General features: G+C 42.3%; 1 protein-coding gene across 1 annotated transcript in view; it reads right to left on the reverse strand.

The window, feature by feature from the left end:
* Nucleotides 1-6,251: 6,251 nt before the first annotated feature.
* POLQ (DNA polymerase theta) overlaps nt 6,252-22,583 on the reverse strand; it is a 57,072-nt gene continuing 40,740 nt past the window's right edge. The window contains exons 21-30 of the mRNA XM_050914900.1: nt 22,019-22,156; nt 20,427-20,601; nt 19,807-19,942; nt 17,208-17,326; nt 16,378-16,562; nt 15,911-16,022; nt 14,210-14,334; nt 12,547-12,700; nt 10,616-10,731; nt 6,252-6,722 (exon numbers count right to left, since the gene is read on the reverse strand). Of these exons, the coding sequence (XP_050770857.1) occupies nt 6,609-6,722; nt 10,616-10,731; nt 12,547-12,700; nt 14,210-14,334; nt 15,911-16,022; nt 16,378-16,562; nt 17,208-17,326; nt 19,807-19,942; nt 20,427-20,601; nt 22,019-22,156 (1,374 nt within the window). The 3' untranslated portion in view covers nt 6,252-6,608. The remainder of the gene's footprint in view (nt 6,723-10,615; nt 10,732-12,546; nt 12,701-14,209; nt 14,335-15,910; nt 16,023-16,377; nt 16,563-17,207; nt 17,327-19,806; nt 19,943-20,426; nt 20,602-22,018; nt 22,157-22,583) is intronic.

A 22,583-nucleotide genomic window follows, 5' to 3' on the forward strand; every position in this document is an offset into this window, starting at 1 on the left:
CCGGCTGTACGCTTGCTTCCGCACCGAGCCGGTGCAGATGGAAAGGCCGTTACCAGCTCCAGTGTGGCACTTGTACACCCACGGGCTACGGGGCCAGTTTCTGCTATGAACTGGTGTAACGACGTGGTCAGCCTTTAAGAACGCAGCCCTGGTGAGTGGTAGCGCCTGGTGCCCAGGCAGCAGTTGGTTCACTTCGATGACAAGGAAGCTACCAGTTCTGCGTAACTTTTCGGCTGTACCTCACGTGGGTGGCTAATATTGCAAAGATCCCCATTACCTGGATTTCAGCGGTAATGTCTTCAGGCTGGAGCTAGAGCCCGCTCGCTCTTTTAAGAATCAAATGTAAAAATTTAAGAGCAACTTTTAATTGCTAATCACTACAGCACGCCCAGAGAGAAAAGTGGCTTCAACAAGTCTTTTACACAATGCCTGACTGACTGACTTGGGCTGCCAACAGTCTCTAGCTTAACACCAGGGGGAAAAAAAAACCTGCCAGTAGATTTCCATTTGCGTTTTGACGCAACAGGGAAACGAGAATTTAGCATCCCTCAAACTTACAATTTTTAATACTAAACTTTTAAGCAACTTTTCTCTAGTACTCCCCATTAGGTCACAGCTGTATCTTGCTTTACACTCTTACATATTTTACATATTTCCAGACAGTTACAAATTACTATTTCTGTTAAGTTCACCACTTGTGACTATAATTATCAATTTTCTTGTAGTCTGTAGAGATCTAAAAAGTTGTATATGTTTGTATATAGAACATTCTATATATAAAAATATATATATGTAATGTATATGTTGTATAAGTTTGTTAGTGCACACTGTTAAATGCTTTCTATCAAGGTTTACCATGTACGTGGAAAAAAAACTTCACTTAAAAACTTCAGTGAGGGAGGAAAAACTCTTGCCTGGTTGATTTATTGTGAAATGAGGGGGAGTGTGGGATTTTTGAAAGGCCTGACCTGAACGCTACTAAAGGCGGTTAGTGAAAGGCATAAAAGATGCCGCGTTCCGAGCAAAGCATCTGACCTGACTTGCTGTAAGAAAATTGAGGACACTAGCTGTCGCTGGATGTTGAAATCATGTGCTTTCACCTTTCCCACTAAGACTGCGCCACCTCAAGCAAAATCCTACACTTAGACGTATCTTCAGCATCGCAGCCCTCAGTTACAATAGACCAGATAGGCTGGAAATACTAGTTCAATTTAAAACGCTTTTTGTTCGTTTGGATACCCTGTTCCCTCACATTCCTCTCTACAGGAGCCCTCTGTCACAACCACATCCAAAACCAGACACACAGAACTTGCAACAGCGCACACACACCCCCCCCTCGGGGTTTGACCGTATGTTTTTAATCTTATGCCTAGAGCTGTAGATAGACAGAGTATGCAGAGAAAATACATTAAATTAGATTATTTATATGTTTTCAGAGTTGTCATGTATTCAATGAAGGCCAAGCTATTTTATTTAAAAAAAAAAAAAAATCCATTCCTAGAGTTTTACTTTAAGCTTCAAATCTTGAATTAAAAGACATGAAAAAGGAAAATTTGAGAATCAGTTTTTGTTTTGTATAATTACCTGTTTCCTGAATTTTTTTACAGTTCTACGGTCCAACTATTTACATCAATTAGACACTCCCTATATTACCAGAATATAGCTTGTTACACAAATATTTAACAGAAATACTATACTTACTACACATATTGTGTAAAATTATCACATACAGAAATTCTCTAAAACAGTTTACATATTCCTTTTACAGAAGCCCTTTCACACCACAACATGTGCATTGTAATGAAGATACGCGTACAAAACACTTTTTTCGTCCTACAATTTAAGAAGTGAAGAAAACGCTGCAGCTTAAATAAGAGCGGTGTTCAACCTCAGGACTCCTCCATTTATAAACTGTGTGTATTGTAAACACAGGCAAAAAGCCGGATTTCAGTTAATTACGCCCCTTAAATACCCTGCCCCCCATACATCCTTTTCCATAACCCAAAGGTGAATTCAAGCACAGTATATTGCAGTCTTGAATGGTTTTTTGCCTTGGTATGGTCTTAGTAAGAACACACTCTCTCTCATTAAGGAACTACGTGTGGCCATTTGTAGTCAACTCTTCACCTTAGGTGTATAAGCAATAGTCACGTAACTGAGTGTTTCCATTCATGTGTTTTGTTTTGTGATTAAATCAACAAATCAAACATTGTACTTTTTTAAATAGCAACCAATATTCAGATTCAGTGTCAAGGAAATGTGGACAGAGTACGTGTGGGGTTTGTTAACGAGAGATTACCTGTATCTCAGAACGAAGGCTTACCTGGGGTGAACCATACACTCCTGCGCTAACCGTGTCCTGTTTCCACAGGTATCCTAAATCAGCGTCACAAAAGGAAAACTAAGGCATCTTTAACTGAGGCTGTTTCGAGTCCCCAGTAACAACCAAAAAAAAGAGGGAAAGAAAATAAAGGAAAGAATTGATATTAGTTGGTGTAGATCTCTTTTTTTCCAACCTCTACTCCTAGATTCTTTATAGTATTTCAAAGGTGCATGGTTTACGTAAAGCCTTTGGATGGAGTTTACACTACTCCCTCACTCAGGAATACGGAAAACGCAGCCACGGTTGTGGCTGGGGTGGGGACGGCCACCTCCCTTCCTCCAGCAGCTCACGCGGGGACAAAACCTGGACCCCAGCTCATGCTCCTATGCTTTACTGCAGGGAGCTCACATGGCACTCATCATTGCAATACCAGCCCCCAGGAACATTAGCCTTGTTACCTGGGCTTCTCAGCCGACCGGGAGCACCCTTCACGCCACTTCCACCTCAGGTTAAAAGCAGTCAACTACAAGCGGAAATCTCAGAAGGGCAGAAGCGAGCTCGTTTGAGGGCACTTACCAGCAACATGATTGAGTTGCTCTGCCAGGAGAGGCTCAAAAACGTCAGCCAAAGCTACCGAACTTCCGGCTCCCTCTTTTCAGCCACGGATTTACAGGAAAAGACAGCAGGAAAAACTCTACAACGCTCTTCTTGATGAAAGGCAAATAGCACGGGAGAAAGGCAAAAGGACCAAACCAGATCAGATTACGTGTGCGTCATCTTTTGTCACCTGCCTCTCTCCCACCACTGCCCAGCGACAAGAAAGCACACAGAGCGCTTTCAGTAGGCAAGGAGAGAAGGAAAGCTGCAGCAGAAAGGCCGAGGCAAAACAAGATCATGGTCTGTGTGTGAGGAAAAGGACCGAGTAGCTGCATCAAACATCAATGGCAGGGGTTCCTGCTATCGGGAGGAGTCCGGGGAAGTTCTGCCCAATACCAGTAGTAGGCTGAATCGAAATTTGAGTCATTTTGACAAGAAAGCAGATCTGAACCGAACGGAACAAGGCTGCTTGGCAGCCACAGGGGACGGGCTCTCCCTGCGAGGAGCTGGGTCACACAGGTTCACACAACGTGAAGACGAGGCGTTCCTGGTGACCACAGCTACTTGTCAGGGCCTGGGTCCCGACCCAATTTCTTTTGGCAGACAGACACCCACCCGCCTGCTGGTGCAGCAGCCAGGCAAGGGCAGCGCAGGGCACAAGGCAGGACTAGGCTGCAGTACCAGTTCCATGTACACCGAGTGACAAGGCCGCCGCAACAAACAGAACTCGTACCCCTTCCACAGCGTTCATCCGCCGTCTTCTCGGGCTGCCGGACCACGCGTGTTACTGCACGTGCTGTGCAGCGCCAACTAACAGGAGGCAGGAGTGGACTGCAGAGAGAGAGACACACACAAACCAGCTGAGGAACAGGGAGCGAACACAATCAGATGCATCCCATCCTGGTCTACAAGAAGACAGAGAGTAACCTGCACTCTGGTTATCGGGTCCTGAACTAGGAAAAAAAAGCCCCGTTTCCAACTAAACACAGGCCCCCCATCAGGTGGGGGGAGAGGGGCCCACAGGCAAAAATAGGTAAGTGATGCCAGCAGCCAACCTCCTTCTACCGACTTCAGAAAGGAACAGGCATCCTCTTCTGCACAGTTCTAAGCAGTGCCTCTGCTTACCCGACCTAAGCCCTCTGCTGCTTCCCCCGCTTAGTCTCACTAACAGTTAACTTCTAATCAGAATTAAGGAATGTAAATCGCAGCAATCAGGCAACAGCTCAGAGCCAGTTCTAATATCATGCCTCAAAGGCCGCAGCCGCCTCACTCACAGAGCAGTGGCCACCTTTTATCTTCTCATTTGCTCCAAATTACTGCTTAATTAAAATGAACTCATTGAGTTTGTTTAGCAAAATAAGTTTAGTTCTGCGTCAATCCCCTTATTGATTAGCATCACCCCTGTCTAGGGAGCTTGTTGGGAAATACGCGTGAGATCCATCCTTCCGAAATTCTAAAGACAGTATGCGGGGGGGGGGAAATATTGTAATGTGCCAAAGAACAAGCAACTCAAATTAGCGCAGCTCCGGTGAGGCCTGAAATACAGCACAGGTGTGTCACCACATGACACCCCGGGACAGGAAATCATTAGGCTATGTGAATTGATAATGAGTCCAACCCAGCATCTTCACAGGCAGAGCACACAAATGGTCAGACACCAGGGTGCCGTGGCTCAGATCTGTTAATAACAAAAGCTTTAATACGCTAAGAAAAGAAACAACTGTCTATCAACCGAATGCTGTGGATGAAGAGCTCAGCCATCAGGTGACAGATGTGGTAGAAAACCACAGCACAGAGCAGGCAGGAAGGAAACAAAAAAATCTCAACATGAAGTGGAATACAAAACAGGAAAGAAGGCCAAGTCGGCGCTGAGAAGGGCAGTCAAGGCATCCTCGCCTGGGGCTTTGACTCGATACCACGTGCCCGTTTTGCTGCACAACAGGCAGGTGGTGGATCAGAGTCCGGGATGCGGCCTTTTGTACGCAGGCCCCAGTAACATCTTTTAAAACTCACCATGTTCTTGAAACCTCGGTGCCAGGTACTTCTGATGTCAGGATAACGGCCACGCCAAAAGCGCTGCATTTGAAGTTAACAAGCTCAAGCACGCTATCAGGCTGTTGAAAGCCGAGTACGCATCCTCTCAGATCAGGCTATAAAGGCAACTTCAAAAGTACACTTCTTAAAAAGGATCCGGCAGAAGTTCGGAAATGAAAGAATAATTAGGGGCTTGAAAATTTCTCACAGGAGGCAAGAATGTAAAGATGGAGATCGCTTACATTAGGGAGGAATTGCAGAAGAAAGACGTGATACAATAATTAGGGGCATAAAGAAGATGACGGGAGGCACTTGTCATCCCTTTCTTGTAACATACAAGGGCTACACGATGAAAAGAACAGAATTCAAGGTCAGGCATTGTATGAAGTTAAGAAAAACAGCTGAACTTGTATAACCATTGCAACCATCTGGAAGGGAAATGAAACCATGTGATGTGAGGTTTAGCCAGACCAGAAGGTATTAGTGAGGAGACTAACACCAAATAGTGGCAGAATAATTCCCTGCGAGCTCCTTCCTTGCCCCCTCTTTTGAAGCATCTGATCACGGCAGCTGACCCAAGTCAGTCTCGGGACCAGCTCAGCTTGACAAGCCCAAACTCCCAGAACAACTTTCTGCCTGATCACAGGGATGGAGTCAAAGATGCCGAGGCAAAGCGTGGGGGAAATCTGAGCAGTTTTTAGCGAGGCTACCAACAGGCAGGGTATGAGGCTTCCCTAGGAGACGTGTCTCTGAATGAAGAACCACAGGTCACCCACCACCGTTCAGCGACACCTCCCTAACGCACCAGACCTCAAACACCAGTGAGGCTGTCACTTCAGCCAGCCAGACTGAGATTTTTTTCTTTTCTTCACAAAAATACGAACTGCCGTTAAGTTTTTAACCACTAAATTGAGTTTCAGTCTTTAAAAAGGAATGTTTTTTGTTGCTGGTGATTTTGTGTTAACTATAAGAGAGTCCCAACTGGCCCCTCTCAAGGCCAGTTTGCAAGGTAGCAGTAGGACGAATTACGGCAGTCAGTCACCAAAATGCTGTCCTAAAAGTCGGAGGCCAACCAAGCACCGGTTCCACTCACTGTGAACGCTGCACAGCTGCTCAGTGAGAAATCCAGCCAGCTGTAAAGCCATTTCGGCACCTGAATATCAGCAGCAGAATTCAGTACAAAATGATCCTAGCAGAGGCCTGCAAAATTCAACACTGAGTGCAAACACAATGACTTTTTTTTTTTGTCCTAGACACAATTACACACAAGAACAGCCAAATTATCTTTGTGCCTTGTTTTAATAAGATAATCCAGCTTATTTCATATGTAATACATTCATTGGGCTTTGGGGTTTTGTTTTAAATTACAAGATCAAGCATATTTTAACAGAATTCATTTATATACTGTGCTGGTAGCAATTAATAATTTCACAGTTCTCTAAACATGCTTCACTGTGCTGTCTGAGGTTTGAAGGGTTTGGCTTGGCGAATTCATACCCGCTTCCACCACACATTTCAGAAGGCAGCTTGCAACGACGTCTGCAGAAACACGATCCAGGAGGGTCACACCACACGCAGGTCTGTCGCGGGCCCTTGCCCTGCCCAGTCCATGGTGCCTTCCGCCTCACCACACGCAGGAAAGCTACATTTCACGTCAGAGCTCCAGGTCCTGCAGGTCTCCCCAGCTAGGTCCAATTTTCACTTTAACATTCAGTTTTACCGAGAGTTTGATGGCGTTTTCCATTTCGTGCTTGACAATCTGAGCGACCTACAAGAAAACGCTAAACATCAGATGTACACATAACTTCAGTGCTCTGTTTTTCTGTCAATAGCTGGGGTGGCCGGACACCTGGAATCCTCTCCTGCGTTTATTTGCACTGATTTACCACTGATGGGAATGCAACCAAACATTTTAATCCTGATTAGGGTTTATGAATGGAGAAACTGTACGAAGCCAGTAACATTTTATGCAGCACAGAGTTGTGACTGGTTCCACACTGTTTAAGACTACTTAGAAAAGAGGCAAGATGAAGTTTCCATTAAACACTTAAGAGTCCTGCAGAGTATCCTCTTGGACCCAGCTGCATAATTCTAAGTGTTTCACGGAGTCTGTTCTGAAAACTTCAATGTACTGAAAGCAAGACGCAAAACAAATGCACCAGAGGCAAAGAACAGTGTTCCTCCTCGTTGTGTCGGCACGAGAAGCACTCTATGAAACACAAACTACAAACCTCTGGGAAAGCAGATCACATTCAATGCAGGAGCTAGAAATACCGCCCAGGTTCCCCCTCACTATTTTGTTGAGGCAACTACAATGTTTGCTGCCCTCCAAAAGCATTCCTAAGAAAACCACCCACTTCAGCACACAGTTTGGGGACCAGAAGATATTTTTGCCTGCGACTTTTTGGATTCTAAGAGACTGGATTTTTTTCCTGACTGTAAATACCTGCCCTGGATAAAAGGACTCTCTTTCCTACCCCAAGACCCACGCGGAATCCAGCCTATCCTGGATTGCTTATTTGAATGAATCTTTCAATCCACACCCATCCCATGAACCCTTCTACAGCAGAGTGAAAAGAGGCTTTCAAATTATTGTGATTCCTCATCTCGGCTAGAGGCCACTGTGTCAGCATAGGAACTGTTTAAGCTTTCTGACCCTTCCACACGTTTTCATAATTCCCTCACAGGTACCCACAGTAGAAATTCCTCCACAGTTTTTACTGGGGAACGGAGGAGGGTATTTGAGGAGATCAGAGCCAAGAGTTTACAACAACATTAAGAACTAGGCGGAGATTTGTCTTCTAAAACCCTACACCCTTACATACCACATTTCAAAATGATCTTGATAACCTAGAAAAATGCTTTGAAATAGGATGTAATTCAGCACAGACAAGTACAGAGTAGAAAGAAGCAGGGTAGAGAACTAGGATAGAAATAATCTACTGTTCAAAAGTAGGATGAAAAGTAACTGCCTGGGCAGGAAAAAAATGGGTTATCAGAGATTAAAAACTGAATAGGGCTTAAGCAAGGCACACTGTTGTGAGAAAGAAAGCAAATGCAATTCTGGAACATAGAAAAAGAAAATGTTGCTTGTGTGACACACAGATCAATTTTCCACTCTATTCAAACCACTCTGGCCTTGATGAAGTTTGGGGCCCAGTATTTCAAAAGAAACATGAACCACACAGAGGGAGATTCTCTGAGAATGGTCACAGGTCCAGCACACACCACCAGCGAGGAACATCAGATTAGGGCTGCTGCACTAGAACAAGGGACGGTGGCTGCAGGGGAGACACGAAAACCTGCGTGAGGTTCCTGGGGATGCTGATGGGGTGAGACGGGACATGCACCAATGCCCTGACCTGGGGGGGCTTTGGGCTCTGAATTCACAGTACATTAAGCAAACAGCACCGTTTCCACTGTTCTCAATGGTCAGCTAAAACATGCTTGGAGGAACACTGGCCATCTTAAAAACATAAATGCAATGATGGTGGGAACAAGCAAGCAGTTTAAAAGCATCTAGCCTTTGATTCCTAATCTACTCCACACCTTTGTGTTCCTACCTGATTCCTCGTTGCCAGGGTCAGCTCAACAGATAGAAGGTCAAGCCTCCTTCTACCATCTTTGGCAATATTATCACAGTCTTGCTATTGTGATAAGCTCTGAAAGCTCACTGCCTTCACTTTGACATTCTGCAGAGACTAGGAAAGCTTTGATGCCCCAGGCATTTCACACCTTCAGCGCAAGAAAAAACAGGTACTACCCCAATGTGGTCTTTTAAAAAGAGGCAAGCTAGCTCACTGATAAGACTGCAAATGAAAACAGAACAATCACTAGCATTGTTTCTTACAAATCATTTCTAAGGATACTCTGACTGGAACACAAATTCCTAGATATATGGAAAGATATTTTTAGTTTTCTTTTATGCACTTTAGCAGGTGACAATAAGCTAGAGCCAGCATCAAGCCTGTGACCAAACTGACTTGTCTGCATAAAAATTGCTGTTGCAGCCGAGAAATACATGATTTACAGTATAATAAAGCTTTAGTGCTAGCAAGATGAAAAAACCCTCACAAATACAGAAACCAAGAAATGCTCACTTCATTTTTATTACGAGGTGTATTGTAGTTCAAAAGGACTAATTAGTTCAGGCCCTACTTTGAGTGGGGGCTTAAGAGGGACAGACTTCAAGAGATCCTTTCCAACCTAGATCTTTCCATTATAGGATAATTCTAATGGTGCATCTGAAAGCACAGCAGGCAATATTATGACAAAAAAAGATCCTTTCTGGCCCTAAAAACAATTAATCAAAGGGGTAAGAAGTATCTTGTTATCTCAGCTAGACAGAAATCATTGAAAAACAAGCAAATCTGCCACACACAAGGCAAGTCTGAGTCTAGGAAACATGCCTTGTGTACACATGCTGTTTTAAGTGACTGCCCAGAAAATCTACGGACAGAAATATATCTGAAGGAAGTTAGAAAAGCTGGTAATAATTGCCCTTGAAGTTGAGGTTGTTAATGAAAAAATATAACACAATAAATAATAAGCAAATCCACTCACTTGGCCGCAGTTCTTCTGGCGATACCATGATAACTTGGAGTCAGTATCTAAAGACATAAAGGCCTATACTCAGGGGATTTCAGTTTTCTACAGAAAGAAAACTAGGAACCTTTTCATCTCTAAAACAGCCTGCCTGGATTGAAGCAACAGATGTCTGAACAGAACTGGCAAAAAGAACAGAAGCTTGAGCTGAGATTCAGGAGAAAAATATTAAACCTTTTGTTCTTAATGAAATGTAAAAAAAAAAAAAAAAAAAAGCTCAGGCCAGTCAGTACTGCTGAAAGGTGTCTCAGACTAGGAGTTACTGCTTCCCATCAGGAAATGGCCTCTTGTCATTAAAGATCTGTATGCGCAGAACAGAAGTGGGAAAAAGACATCCCCAAGCTATGGAAGCACGCCCTGGGAGCCTTCCTGCATTCGTGCTCAGGACTTGGGAAAACACTGAGCTGCCAACATACGGCTAAAACGCTTTGCTACTGAAAGCTGTCACACAGATACCACTCTGCCCAGGCACAGGAGCACCTCCACGGTGGAAAAGCACGCACAGAGACACATATGCACATGAAAGGTACCTTATGTCCACACAGCACATTTCTTATATCTACCATGCTGCTAACCAGCACCATAACGCTCCTACCAGACAGGTAGGTAGGGAATGAGGAAACAAGTACCAAACGCAAGGAATCCTCCTGTCCCTACACAGAGTACAAACCACAGCTGTAACAATACGTGTTCTGGGTTAGGCACCAGAAGACACGAGTGTAAACAGGGAGGCAAAACCGCCTGCAAATGAGGAAAAACTTCCCCCTACACCTGTCAACAATATTAAACTACTTCACTCATCAAGTTTTGCAGAGAAGTATTACGAACTGCTGTTATAAGCAGCAAAGCATATGTTGGAAAAATGAACTTGAGACTGAAAATAAAGGGATCAAGAATATAAACTTCATTTTTCATCCAATTTAACATCATCTTCACAGACCTTTTAGCACACAGCAGGAGAGGATCCAGGGAAGAGAACCCGAGTCCCTAAAAGGAAGGCTTGTTTGAAACATTGTAATGCAGTAGATAGCTGAAAAAACAACTGCACAGCTGTACCTGGATGACATCGTCCTCTGCAACTTCATAGAGGAGCTCATCATGGAGTTGGAGGATAAAGAAACCTCCGCTGATGGGATGTAACATCCCTCTGTTTCTCTTCCTTGCCAACCTTCCTACACAGGTGAAAAGCACAGTTCGTTAGATACCGTTATGCAAAGGCATGTTTCTTGTATCAAAAAACCCTTCCACATTCCTAATGCTGAGAAAAAGAACATGAGGAACTTTAAAATGAAAAAGCCCATGCCTACAGATAAAACCACAAAACATTACTATTCTATCAATATTTGTACAGCTACTGAGGGAAAAATGTTAATGAAAAGCATTTTAGATATAAACATTTCAGCCTTACATTATAAAGATATGAATCAGAACAGAAACAAGAGACAGTTGCATCTCCTGAACCATCTGTTCTAAAAGTAAATTTTAAACAAAATCATGTGAAGTTTAATCAGAAGTTGGTTTACAGCGTTCTCACTGGCAATGAATTAGGATTCTGCTTTTCTTCCAAAATCATTTTAATGGCTAGTCTAAAAAGGCAGTAAGCCTCCTCCCAAATGCAGTTATCTGAAACTGTAGCTACTACTCCTGATTAAAAAAAGGAAAGAAAAAAAGAGCAGTTTTTAAATAAACAAGTAAGCAGCTGACAAAAACAGGATCCTGGTAGGCCTTGCCTGACAAAAATAAAAGAGAACAAACAGTTCCATGGTAAAAGCTTTTTTTTAAAAAAATAAACAAACACAACCTCACACACATAGACTCAAAAGTTATTTATTTCTCAGGTCAGCTAACAGGAGGACTCCAGTTCACAACTACAGGAAGGGTTTCACAGCATCATCAGTTCCTCTCACAAGCCTCACACTGAAGCAGCAATGTTGAAGAAGCCACAGGATGCAGGATTCATCTCTATGGCACAGGCATTTGTAACTTGCTGAAAGAGAATTCTTTCCAGTTCTTGAAACAGCTAGTATCAGAGGAGGAAAAACTCTCACAAATGCATCTACTCGCCTTCCTACAATTACGTTGGCCAAAGGTCAGTAGCTGCTGCTCCTGGAAGGGGTGGGAAGTTCTGCCAAGCGCATGCCTTCTACTCATAGCAGACCTCTGAATCTTGTCTCTCTAAAATAAAACTCCCTGACATATTTTTAGAGGTTTGGCAATTAATTATTTAGTTTTCCTTCTCAGTCCTACAAATCAGACTCTTCACATTAAGACAGCTTCATGTTTCAGGTTGAAGCATATGAACTATCAAAGAAAAGATAGCACTCCATCCCTTAAACTGTCTTTCTAAAAATATATGACTGATGAACAAAACATTGTCTACATTATGCTAAAAAAAAGTCTTCATAGCACTGCTCTGGGAATGAGTACCCCAGCACAGCATTGCTATCTGCAGCCAGAAGAAATTTATGCTGGTAAGTGCTTCATATAATACTCTTGTGGAGCCTCTGTACATCAAATTCCAGTCAACAAATTCCAGACTTAATTCTAACCAAAAAATGTATTTTTGGAACTAGAAGTTGTTCCACTCTATCTTTTCACTGCCTTTGAAGCCAGATTATCTGCCCAGTTTCTCCTTCCTACTTTTGAACAATTCTGTGGTGGCATCACAGACCATATCACATATGAACTCCCACTGCCAACCTTTGCAAGATCTGCTTTGAGGCAATTGGAGTTTCTGATCTGATCACAGCATTTGCTTTAGTTTGTGTGTTGAGCAGACATTCTCCCTCCTTCCTTATGACTTTTTTGCCCATTAAACACATTAAACTTACCATTAAACTTATCGCTGTTAGGAAATAAAATGTCTCCCACCTCTAGCCCAAAGGCCCCAACTCTTTTTTGCAGGCAATTTTTTTTTTTTTTTTTTTTTTTTTTAATTAGTAACACTGAAAACTTCCCTCTAGTGTGCAAGGAAGAGGCGAGTATACCAGTCTTATCTCTCTGGAAGGAGCTCTCCAGATGTCCATGGGACTTGATCACAGAGGAGAAAGCTTCCAGGCGTCTCTGAATGTTCACAGTGGCTGTTTTGACAATGTCTGCAGCAGATCCCTGAACAGTTGTATTCACAGCCTGTCGCTCTGCCTAAACAGAGATAGTTGTTCTCAAAACTCATCCAAAAAAATAAATCAAATCCAGCATGCCACATGTACTTCATTAAAAATAATAAATACATGGCCAAATACAGGCATAGTAAAACCTCCAGCTAAAGAGTTTGTTGTATCTGCCTGAAATAAAGAGACATTATAGACTAGCTTCAGACACAAAATTTCTCCAGGTGACTGAGAAAAGCAGGATTCCCACAAATTTAAAATTAATTAATATCAAGGGTAATAACCTGCAAGAGTCATAAACCACAATAGGGAGAAGCATATACGCATGGGAACACTTTCATGAGGAGCAGAAAAATCTCACAGTTAATCCAAGTACCATGAGACACTTCTGCCTATCTTCAAAACCATCAGGAATGGATAACCAAAGGCAAGAAGCTGGACTTCATGGACTAATAATCTGGTCTGCTGCACTGAACCCTGACTGCCAGAGCATTACAGCTGTGCAAAAACACACCATACCACACTATGACACAATGACATTTTTTTTCCACACAAGCAACCTCTGTACTAATCCCCTCCTCAGACAAGAAAACTATGCAAAGGTTCTTCTCTCTTTGATTAGAGCTCAAATGTGTGCAAAACATTATGAGGAAGCTGAAATGAAAGTGAAGATAATTCATTAACTGGTCTATAATATGATTTTAAAGAATAAATCAAAGTTGAACAGAAGGTGCATCTACAAAGCTTCATGCTGAAGCATCCTTCAGATTAAATAGTCAAATCATCTCAAAAGTTTTTTGAAAGTCTCCTTGCTTCCCTTTCAACTACTTGGAGTACAAACTCCCCCACTTCCTCCCTCTTCCACTCTAGTCTTTAATTCCACACAACCTGATCCAGCATCCTACTGAGAAGTACGATGCTTGCTCCCCACTGAAATGTGCCAACATCTCCCCAGGGAGTCAATTCACTCTTACTGAAGTAGAGTCTATGACAGATGTGTCTGAAATGACCTTGGAAAAAAATAATGCCAGTGAAAGGCGTATATTAAGTAAATATTTACCTAACAAGTTAGAGCAATTTTCATTTGAGGGGAAATAAGAAAACGAACAAATACCCAAAAATACAGGACTTAAATGCCCTTTCTTGTTCAAGTGCTGACAGCATATAACATACAAAGACTGCTGAGTGGGAGCAACTCAGCCTGAAGAGTTAACATCATTTGTGTGGAGGCTTTTTAAAATCATGTCCACTTATTTCAATATATTACTCACTCCAGTTCCAACGTGGGAGTTCTGAAGTGAGGTTAGCACAGTGATGACAGCTGTACACCCAGTCACAGAAGACTTACATCAAGCAGACCATGACAAAAGCTCCCTTATTCAGAGAACAACTGAGGGAACAATGAACTAAGTGAGAAGTGGAAGGTCATGACCAAGATGGCTCATAGACCCTGTAAAACCACAGATACGGATATGCAAAGAAATCTAATGCTTCAAAAACAACCAAAAAAAAAAAAAAAAAGGTACCGCACTCAACATACATGAGCTTTACTGTAGGGGTTTGTATCTTTGATAGCTGGCAGGTATCTCCGTCTTCCCAGGATGGTCTGCACAAACCCATCTCTTCTGCAGCTCCTCACTGTCTCCCTCAAGAATTTCTGAATCCCTGTGAAAAGAAAGAGAAAGTTTTCCCTAATGCAGCTGATGTTCCATGTTGACTTCTCACTGGGGTCACTGAAAGCGGTCTGGGACACCCAAGCAGCACAAAGGTAATTCTTTAAGTTTCCTAGACCCCATCAGTGGACAAGGGCACACAATCACTCATTCAGCCTATTCGCAGCTCTGCTGGGAAACCTATTAAGACTTTTGAGGTGGAAGAGAGTGCAGAGTGTCAGGATATCTGGCTGTGCACAAGGAGGTAGGAAGTCCATTCTGCACAGCGCCCAGGCACAGAGGATCATACATGTATTATTGATAATGGAGAGGTCAGGACCTGGACCAGCACTGGAAAGGCAAGTAGTAGGAAGGGAGTAAGTTGAAAGAAGAAGTCAGAGCCCTTGATGCCTCAGGCTGCCTGACTTCAGACTGTGTCACTTCAGATTCTAGGATGAAAGAAACTCACCCACCTGCACTTTGCAAGGGAAGAGTGAATCCACCGAGAGTGTTAAAAAGAAACTTAGGTCAAAGAAAGGTGAGACAGGGAAGAGTCTCTTTCACTGCAAGTTCAGGTAACAACTGCACTAAAGTGGAAAAAGTTAACTTCAGACAGTTTCTTTCCAAGGTTTACAAAATATAAAATGTAAAAGGAGCTATTCAAGACTGACAGCATTAGTCAGTTCATTAGGTATGTAATTTAGCATGTCAGCCTGGCAATACATATAAGTGAAAATTCATAAGAAGTGAAGTTACAATATAAGGTACATTGCGGAGTCTGTATGTATGCACATGTACTGAGAGGGATGAAGCAGGAAGTCATTTCTAATGGTCATGAAGGAGAGACCATCCAGAAATTACTGGAGACTAAACAGGCTCTTAATAGGACACCATTTCTGAGCATCTGTCTCCCAAAGAAACAAACCCTGAATCTTCAGAACATAATTTTCCAGCTCATTTCCAAGTTTCATGATTAGAGCTAGCTGTCTCTCATCCCATTTGCCCTCCATTCATTTTCTGATTGCAGCTCTACTCTCTCTATAGCTTTCCTAGAAATTAACATGCTTCTTAGAAATGCAACAATATCTTTTTACAAAACATGGGAGAGCTGCTCTGAGCAGCTGGATAAAAATGTAAGGGTTATATGCAAAACAGTTTAAAACTCAATGAGCAGAAGAGAGAAATGGTTATATTTAAAAATTGTAAGAACTGTGGTCTAAAGTTGTATTGCATATCCTTTGAAGCTGTGCGTTTTATAAGGAAAAGAGTGTTTCTTATTCAGAAAGTTAAGAGCTTTAAAATGAAACCCCAGGGCTTATTAATTAATTAAAAACCCAACAAAATAATTAATGTAATAAGCAAACAACAAGGTCCTAAAGATGAATAAAACCAGAGTGTAGAGTAAAACATTATGGAGTATCAAACTGCTGTGTTCATGCACTGGACTTTTTCAAAATGAAAAGCTTTTTCAAAAGAGAGAGGAGTAGTAGAGGACTGAGACAAATTTAGGATTTGAAGAGACATAGAGAGAAGGGATTAAAAACAACAACCACCACCACCACACAGCTCCCAAACAGCCATATCCAAACCTGTGTATCTTGATTTGAAGGATTCAATGTAATTGGCAGCTTCATTTTCATCAATCCCCATCTGCTCGCCTAAAGATTTTGCTCCTATTCCATAGATGATTGCATAGCAAATCTGCCAGAGGACAGTGTGAAGAACCGCAACCATATGGTGAGCCATGGAGAGAAAGCAGAGCCAAAACAAAATGTGATTCACTAGAAGACAAGTGTATGGAAACAAGGGCGAGCATTCAAAAGGAGAGACTGCCTCTGAGTCTGAGCCATTTATGCTGCTTTTCTCCACCCTCATCCCCCAAAACCCAGACAGCTCCAGTTGAAACGTATTGAGAGCGAGAGGACATACAAAGCAACTACTGAACAATCACAGCTGAACCCAAACGGAAAACCATACTACTGTGACTTCCTAATGTGGTGAACACTGAACCTTCCTGCCCAGAAAGCTGCTGCTTAATTTTTTTCCTAAAAATTACCTGTTTAGCTTGTTGCCTGGTCCTATCTCCAACAGCTTCAGGATCAATCATTTTCCATTCTGCTGCAATGCTCTTAAAGACATCAGTACCCCTGTTCAAGGCTTGAATGAGTCGACAGTCGCAAGACAAATGAGCAAGGATCCTCAGTTCAAGCTGAGAGTAATCAGCAGCCAAGATTAAGCCACCTGAAGTTGAGAAGTTAGCAGAAATCATTATTTCATAAATTACTCCAGCAACGTTCCAGCAAGAAGAACTGAAGCTGTCATTGCACCTTCTGCTCTGAAAGTTTTCCACAGCCATTTCTATCAGACAAATTCTTGCCTGTTTCCCCAATGCCCAGACCTGCCTGCTTTCCATCTAGCCCCTAGATCTAGAATCCATCAAAAACACACAGACAAAGTATCTGTGCAGGTGTCTGTGTAAAAGTCAAGCACCTGATAGGAATGACTGGCACGGAGATCAGACCAGCAGACTTGTACTGAGCCAGTGCAGGCAACGTGAGAACTGACATTTGGGTAGAAAGAACACTAGGTAGAGTGGAATTTGTGTATTAAGAGCTGCCTGAGCTACCTCTTTAAAAAACAGGTATTCTTAAAGAGGAAGTGAAGGTGTGAACATTTGAATTATAACATTTGAATAGTTTCCCCAACTGAAACTCTCTCCTTTACAGTCTTGTGAATAATTTTGAGGGCATGCTAACTACTGCATTAGTTTTCCCAGCAGGCTGCTCAGTCAGATATATACTGTCATCAATTCTTAACTCTTCATTAGATCTAGGATTTTTTGTTAACTATATTCTTAACAATTACAGAGCAGGATCAGGGCATTACCTGGGAAGGGAACAAAAGCATGCCTCATGCTAACAGAAAACGGTATTCCTCTTTCTTCGGATCTGTCTTCAGCCTGAACCTTTAGGCCATTAGGCAAAATACTGGAACGCTTTCTACATCTGTGGAGACAAAGAATGACTGTTCTTCACCAATTTCTAAAACACTTAAAGATGCATAATCATTTTTGCCACAAAGAATCAGTGAAAACAAGTGAGACAGTAGCCTCTATTCCACTCTTCTGGACAATCCATACCTAAATTTGACCTTGGGGGAACTGGACAGAGGCCACATGTACACCTGAAGGGATTTACTGACTCTGAACAGATTTAGGGATAAATCTTCCTAGTACATTCAGGGTTTGGTCCAGAAATTGGATAATTCCACTCCAAAACAGGTAAGATGAAAGGCCCCAGATCTGTGATGGGTGCATTCCAGAAAGATAGCAAAGGAGTCCTACAGGAATCCTAAAAATTCAACACCCTACCTTGAGTGCCAAGTCTTCTCTCAACATCATTCTCATATGCAGAATGCCTACATCAGCCCATACCGAGTAGAGACAGAAAAATTTCCCCCGCAACATCAGCCTCATGACTGCGTGCGCACACACACACAAGTAAGCCTGTAAAAGCAGGGCAGAAGTTGTGGAAGACGTGCTCCTAAAACACTGCATGTTTCCTCTCTAAAGACTGAGCAAAAAATTGCCCCAAAGCAGCTTGATTTTCTTTTCCAGAAGGCCAGAAGTCTACAGTGGCACCCAGGTGCTCTGCAACCTCTCAGGGCTTGCTTAGCTCTCCTGTCCCACTAAGTCACTTGTAGCTGCAGATGGAATTGTATCCATCAGCGCACCCACTGAACAGTGCACAGCTGTGACACCATTCACACCACCTAATCCCATCAGCACCAGTCTACCAGCCAGCCCATTGGGTTCTTCCCTGGAAGTCAAAAGGCCTTTGTAAGTCCTTGATGTTTGGGTCAGGGATCCGAGCAATTCCTTTATCAAAATGAAAAGGTATCTCTGAGATCAAGACTAGTTTCAGCAAAGCACAGAAAAGACATCATGCTCTCTTCCCTTGTGCACTCCCTTTTCTTCTTATACCTTGTCATTTCAGGGATGGTAGGGATCAAGGAGATGAAAGATAGCACAAAAATCACAGAAATAAATTTTCAAAAGAAATAAAGGTGAGGGACAACATATGGGAACTGTAGAGAATCACACTGTCCAGCACAGGTTCCCAGTTTAGTTCACTGAATAAGGGCTTTATACAATGATCTAATTGAGCTACACTCCTTTGGTCAGAAGCTTCTTACAACAAGAGGGAGGAGTAGTAATAGTAATTACTAAGATAAAAGGCGGTTTGGACCAAAGTTTGGAAGGCCTATCAGACTTAGGCTGCATGACAGCTTCTTTTGTGCCAGCAGTCATTTCTGTGCCTTTAGGATTGCCCATCTTCCTAACACAGTGGCTGCTTAACTAAGGAATGTAGTCCCAAAAGTCAGCCTGAGAAGCAGACCTCTCTCAAAGTTCAGCAAGCACTCCATTCCTTTGATGGGCTGCTTCTCTACAGGGAAGACTCTAAGAACCCAGCCCACTCTCCAAACGTCCTCAAAGCTCCTGCAAGCCTGAGCACCGCCAGAGCTATTTCTCAGAACGACATTTCTGCCTCCATGGTTAGGCCTGGTTCTTCTGAAGAGAGATGGACAAGATCCTGCTACTCCTGGGCTCTCTCTTCCCATGACTGACTCATGGGTACCTACTTGGGAGGTACCCAAGGCACAAGGATGTTAGACACATAGTGGTAGGAAAAGACAGACAGAAGAGCCAAAAACTTCTCAAATTTCTCACATTTTGCTATGGGAAAAAATATGATAAAAGTCACTCAGGTGACACATATAGGACAAGAACCTGAATGGAAAGAGAAACTGAAAGGACAGAAAACCACCAGCAAGCATGAAGCCCCAAAGCTCACAAGCTAGTTGCTAAAAGATCCACCTTGCTATTTTACTAGACTTCCACACAACTGTTTAGGCACTGACATGTAATGTTGTCAAAATAAGGCGTTTGGTTAACAGAAACCAGATTTAGAAATCTTCTTCTGCTACCTGTTAGCTTTTGCAGGATCATTATCACAAATGAAATTCTTAACAAAGAATGAAAAATATATTCACCCATGTTCCCTTACACAGGGAGCTGCACAGCATAGAATAGTTGAACTTTCTTCTGCTTCTTCCATAATACCCTGTCCTCTTTCAGAGTAGCTCTTAGAAAGTCAAACCAGATCCTAACTTCAGTGTAGTTACTTTTAACACTCAGGCTTTCCATCCAACAGTTGGGAGCATAATGCTGATCTCACTGTAGGGTTTCATAAAGAATTTCAAAAAGCAAGTGGCTACATGGAGCCACATGCTGTTAGTATTATTAGGTCTTTCATGTGTCACTGGTTTTTAGGTATTTATTCCCCTGAAACTGTAAGAGAAACACTGAGTAACAAGTCACACTGACATGACGGCAGCCACAGGTGAAGTCAGAAAAGAGAAATTTGACAACTCAACCACATTAAGATCAGAAGAGTAGGCAGAAGCTTTGCTAAGATCCTCCTACCTGCCCCCAGAAACAGCACGAGAATTAACATTTCCATAGGCTCGGGAGGGTGGACTTTCTTCAACCACAGTTGGCATTTCAATCTCAAAATCTCTTGGCACATTCTGGATATTTGGCTCTGTGAAGGTTATTCGACCTGAGAAGGAAGACAAGGCAGAGCTAAGTAAGGGTCCAAAAGGAGTCTCTCTAACTTAACACAGCTGAACACACATCTGCATCTCCAAAAAACAAGGGGCAGGAGGGTAGGACAGGACACGACCACTGGGAAAACTGAAGAAAAGGAAAAATAATTTGGGTTTAATGGGCTTGAGATGGTTCCCCTGCAGCATTTCTGTATCACTAATAAGAAACTCCCAAATCCAGAACCTGTTCTGGGGTCAGAGATTTACATGCTAATATGTGCAAGGAATGAATAATAGTGCTCGGTGAACACAAAAGCTATTTTAACACATCTAGACTTTTAGGGCAGATTCATGTGAAATAGGTATTTCAGTATTTTCATTTGGTTGAAGTAGAGCACAGGCTTGATTTCCTATCTTTTCCCCATAGAAAAGCTGCCCCCTCCCCCCCCAAAGAAAAAAATTCAGTAAGAAGGGAGGATTTTGCATGCATTTCTTCACCTGTAGCTGTGTGAGTCTGTGACACCGGATATATCCTTTCCATTCCCAGTGCAGAATTCAATCGTTTTTCCCTTTGTAGTGGAAACACCACTTTAGTAATGGCATTGTTGATCCTCCTCCATTCCAATATCAGCCCTGGCAATGGGTGAAGTGTCTTTAATTTCTCCAAAACATCCTTGTGGGGAGAAAAGGGCACAACTATAATCAACTGCCTTTAAAGCTTTATAAATAAAGTTTTTGCAGTTCTGCAGGAAAACGCAACTCCTTCACCCACAGGGAGCTTCCAGTGTCATTCCATTAACATTGAATGGATATCCCCTCCACTTATACCGCCTACACCTGGGCAACCAAAGCACCATGAGAGACAGCTGCAGTTTTATTACACACAAGAAGGCAATCACTTCTCTTTGGACTTTTGCATCCTCATCACCACTCTTAGTCTGCACCAACCAATAAATCACCTGAAATGATCAAATAAAGCATCACTTGCCATAGGTCCCCTACGTTGTCTCCTCTTGCCCAGCGTTAATGTGACTCCTCCATCTTCTTCCATATTTTTCTCCCTGCTCTCTCCTATCCGTACACTAGGAACACATAAAATGAAGCCCTTGACCCTGCTCCTTGAAAGACAAAGCTGATCACTAGCAATCAAATCCTTTCAGTTAAATCAGAAATATGAATGGACTAACAAGAATTTCAAAAGACAGTGGCATGCAAACATTTCTCAAAATAACATTTTTTTGTATGCAGCAGGCAGCTGCAGCCTCATCTCTCCATATCACAAAAGGAGGAAACCCTCGCTTTGCTTCTTGCTTCTTGCTCCCTGCTCTGCCACCACCACCGCACTCACTTCTTCACTGCCACTTGAGTTTCGGAAATCAATACTTGTCTTCCAAGCACTGACTACACTGAACAAGGGGAAACTAAGAAAACAACACAGATTAATGAGTCCTGAAAACAAGGAACATATATATCTGCTAATATCACTTGTCTGGCAAGAGCACCCATTAGCCTGCAGCAGTTGGTATTAATGCAGCTCCACAATATTTATCAACTGGCAAGCATGTCAATAAGCCTTCACATATATACAAGCTTTTGATATACTAAATTTGATAAGCCAACAGATCAGCCATTTTGAAGATAAATTCTCTGAAGCACAAAATACAGATATGGTAGTACCAGGCAGGGAAAATATTGTATTTAATCACCATGGTATTTAAGTATCTTTCAAGCTGATGTTGAAAAATTCTTCTACTATTGGCTTTACAAAATTATTGTGCTATTTTGGTCTTATACGTGGTTTGGGAAATCAAATTCTGCCTGATTTATTCTTATTGAATCCTGCTATTTATAGTCATGTCCTCACTACACTCAGGCTTTAGGAAAGTAGGAGGAGTTAATAACTCTGCTAACAGAGAAGGCAGAATCCAGTTTGAATTTCCAGTGGTAACTGGAGGAGCAAAAAGGCAGTTAAAATTTACTTTCATTTAAGTTAGCATACCTAACTCCAATGTATCCAAGCAGCAGATGTGTGAAGTAAGAGGGAGTTGTTTTTACAGTCACTTTTAGACTAGAACCAGACTTTACTGTACCTTGGTTGTACTGAACTGCTTGCTCAACCTAACCCTGTTTCCTTTAGCAGTTGCTCTTCTGGTGTAACCCAGAGTTTTCTTGTTCCCTTGAACTTTCACATCTCCATTTTGTGGCAACTTCAGCTCCAGGAACAAAACCTGAAAAAGGCCAGCATTTCAAATCAGTTTGTGCGTGCTACTCCCAGGAGAAAACAAAAAGCAACCGAGCACTTAAACAGCTCGTTCCAACTAAAGGATAGTACGAATGCTTCAGGTAATTAAACAGCTGATTAAAGATATTAAAGACAGCTATCAAAGTCATTCCTCCTCATTTTAATTAACTACAAAATGCAATCTAAAATCTCATTTTCTGAACACTATAAGTTTGAGTTCAGAGATATGTTTTTAGAAAAGGTAATTAACTCCCTCCAATAAGTGAGGTTACTGCTGACAGTCAACTGTAATAAAACGTGGAGTTAAGATCACTAAAGGTGGGAAGAACATTGGTGAAAAAAAAAGAAGTGTTAGCAGGGAGCAGGCTTCAGAGCAACATGAATGGCATAGAAGGAGGTGGTCACAAATACCT

This window comes from Gymnogyps californianus, chromosome 1 (assembly GCF_018139145.2).
Source record: "Gymnogyps californianus isolate 813 chromosome 1, ASM1813914v2, whole genome shotgun sequence".
Classification (NCBI taxonomy): Eukaryota; Metazoa; Chordata; class Aves; order Accipitriformes; family Cathartidae; genus Gymnogyps; species Gymnogyps californianus.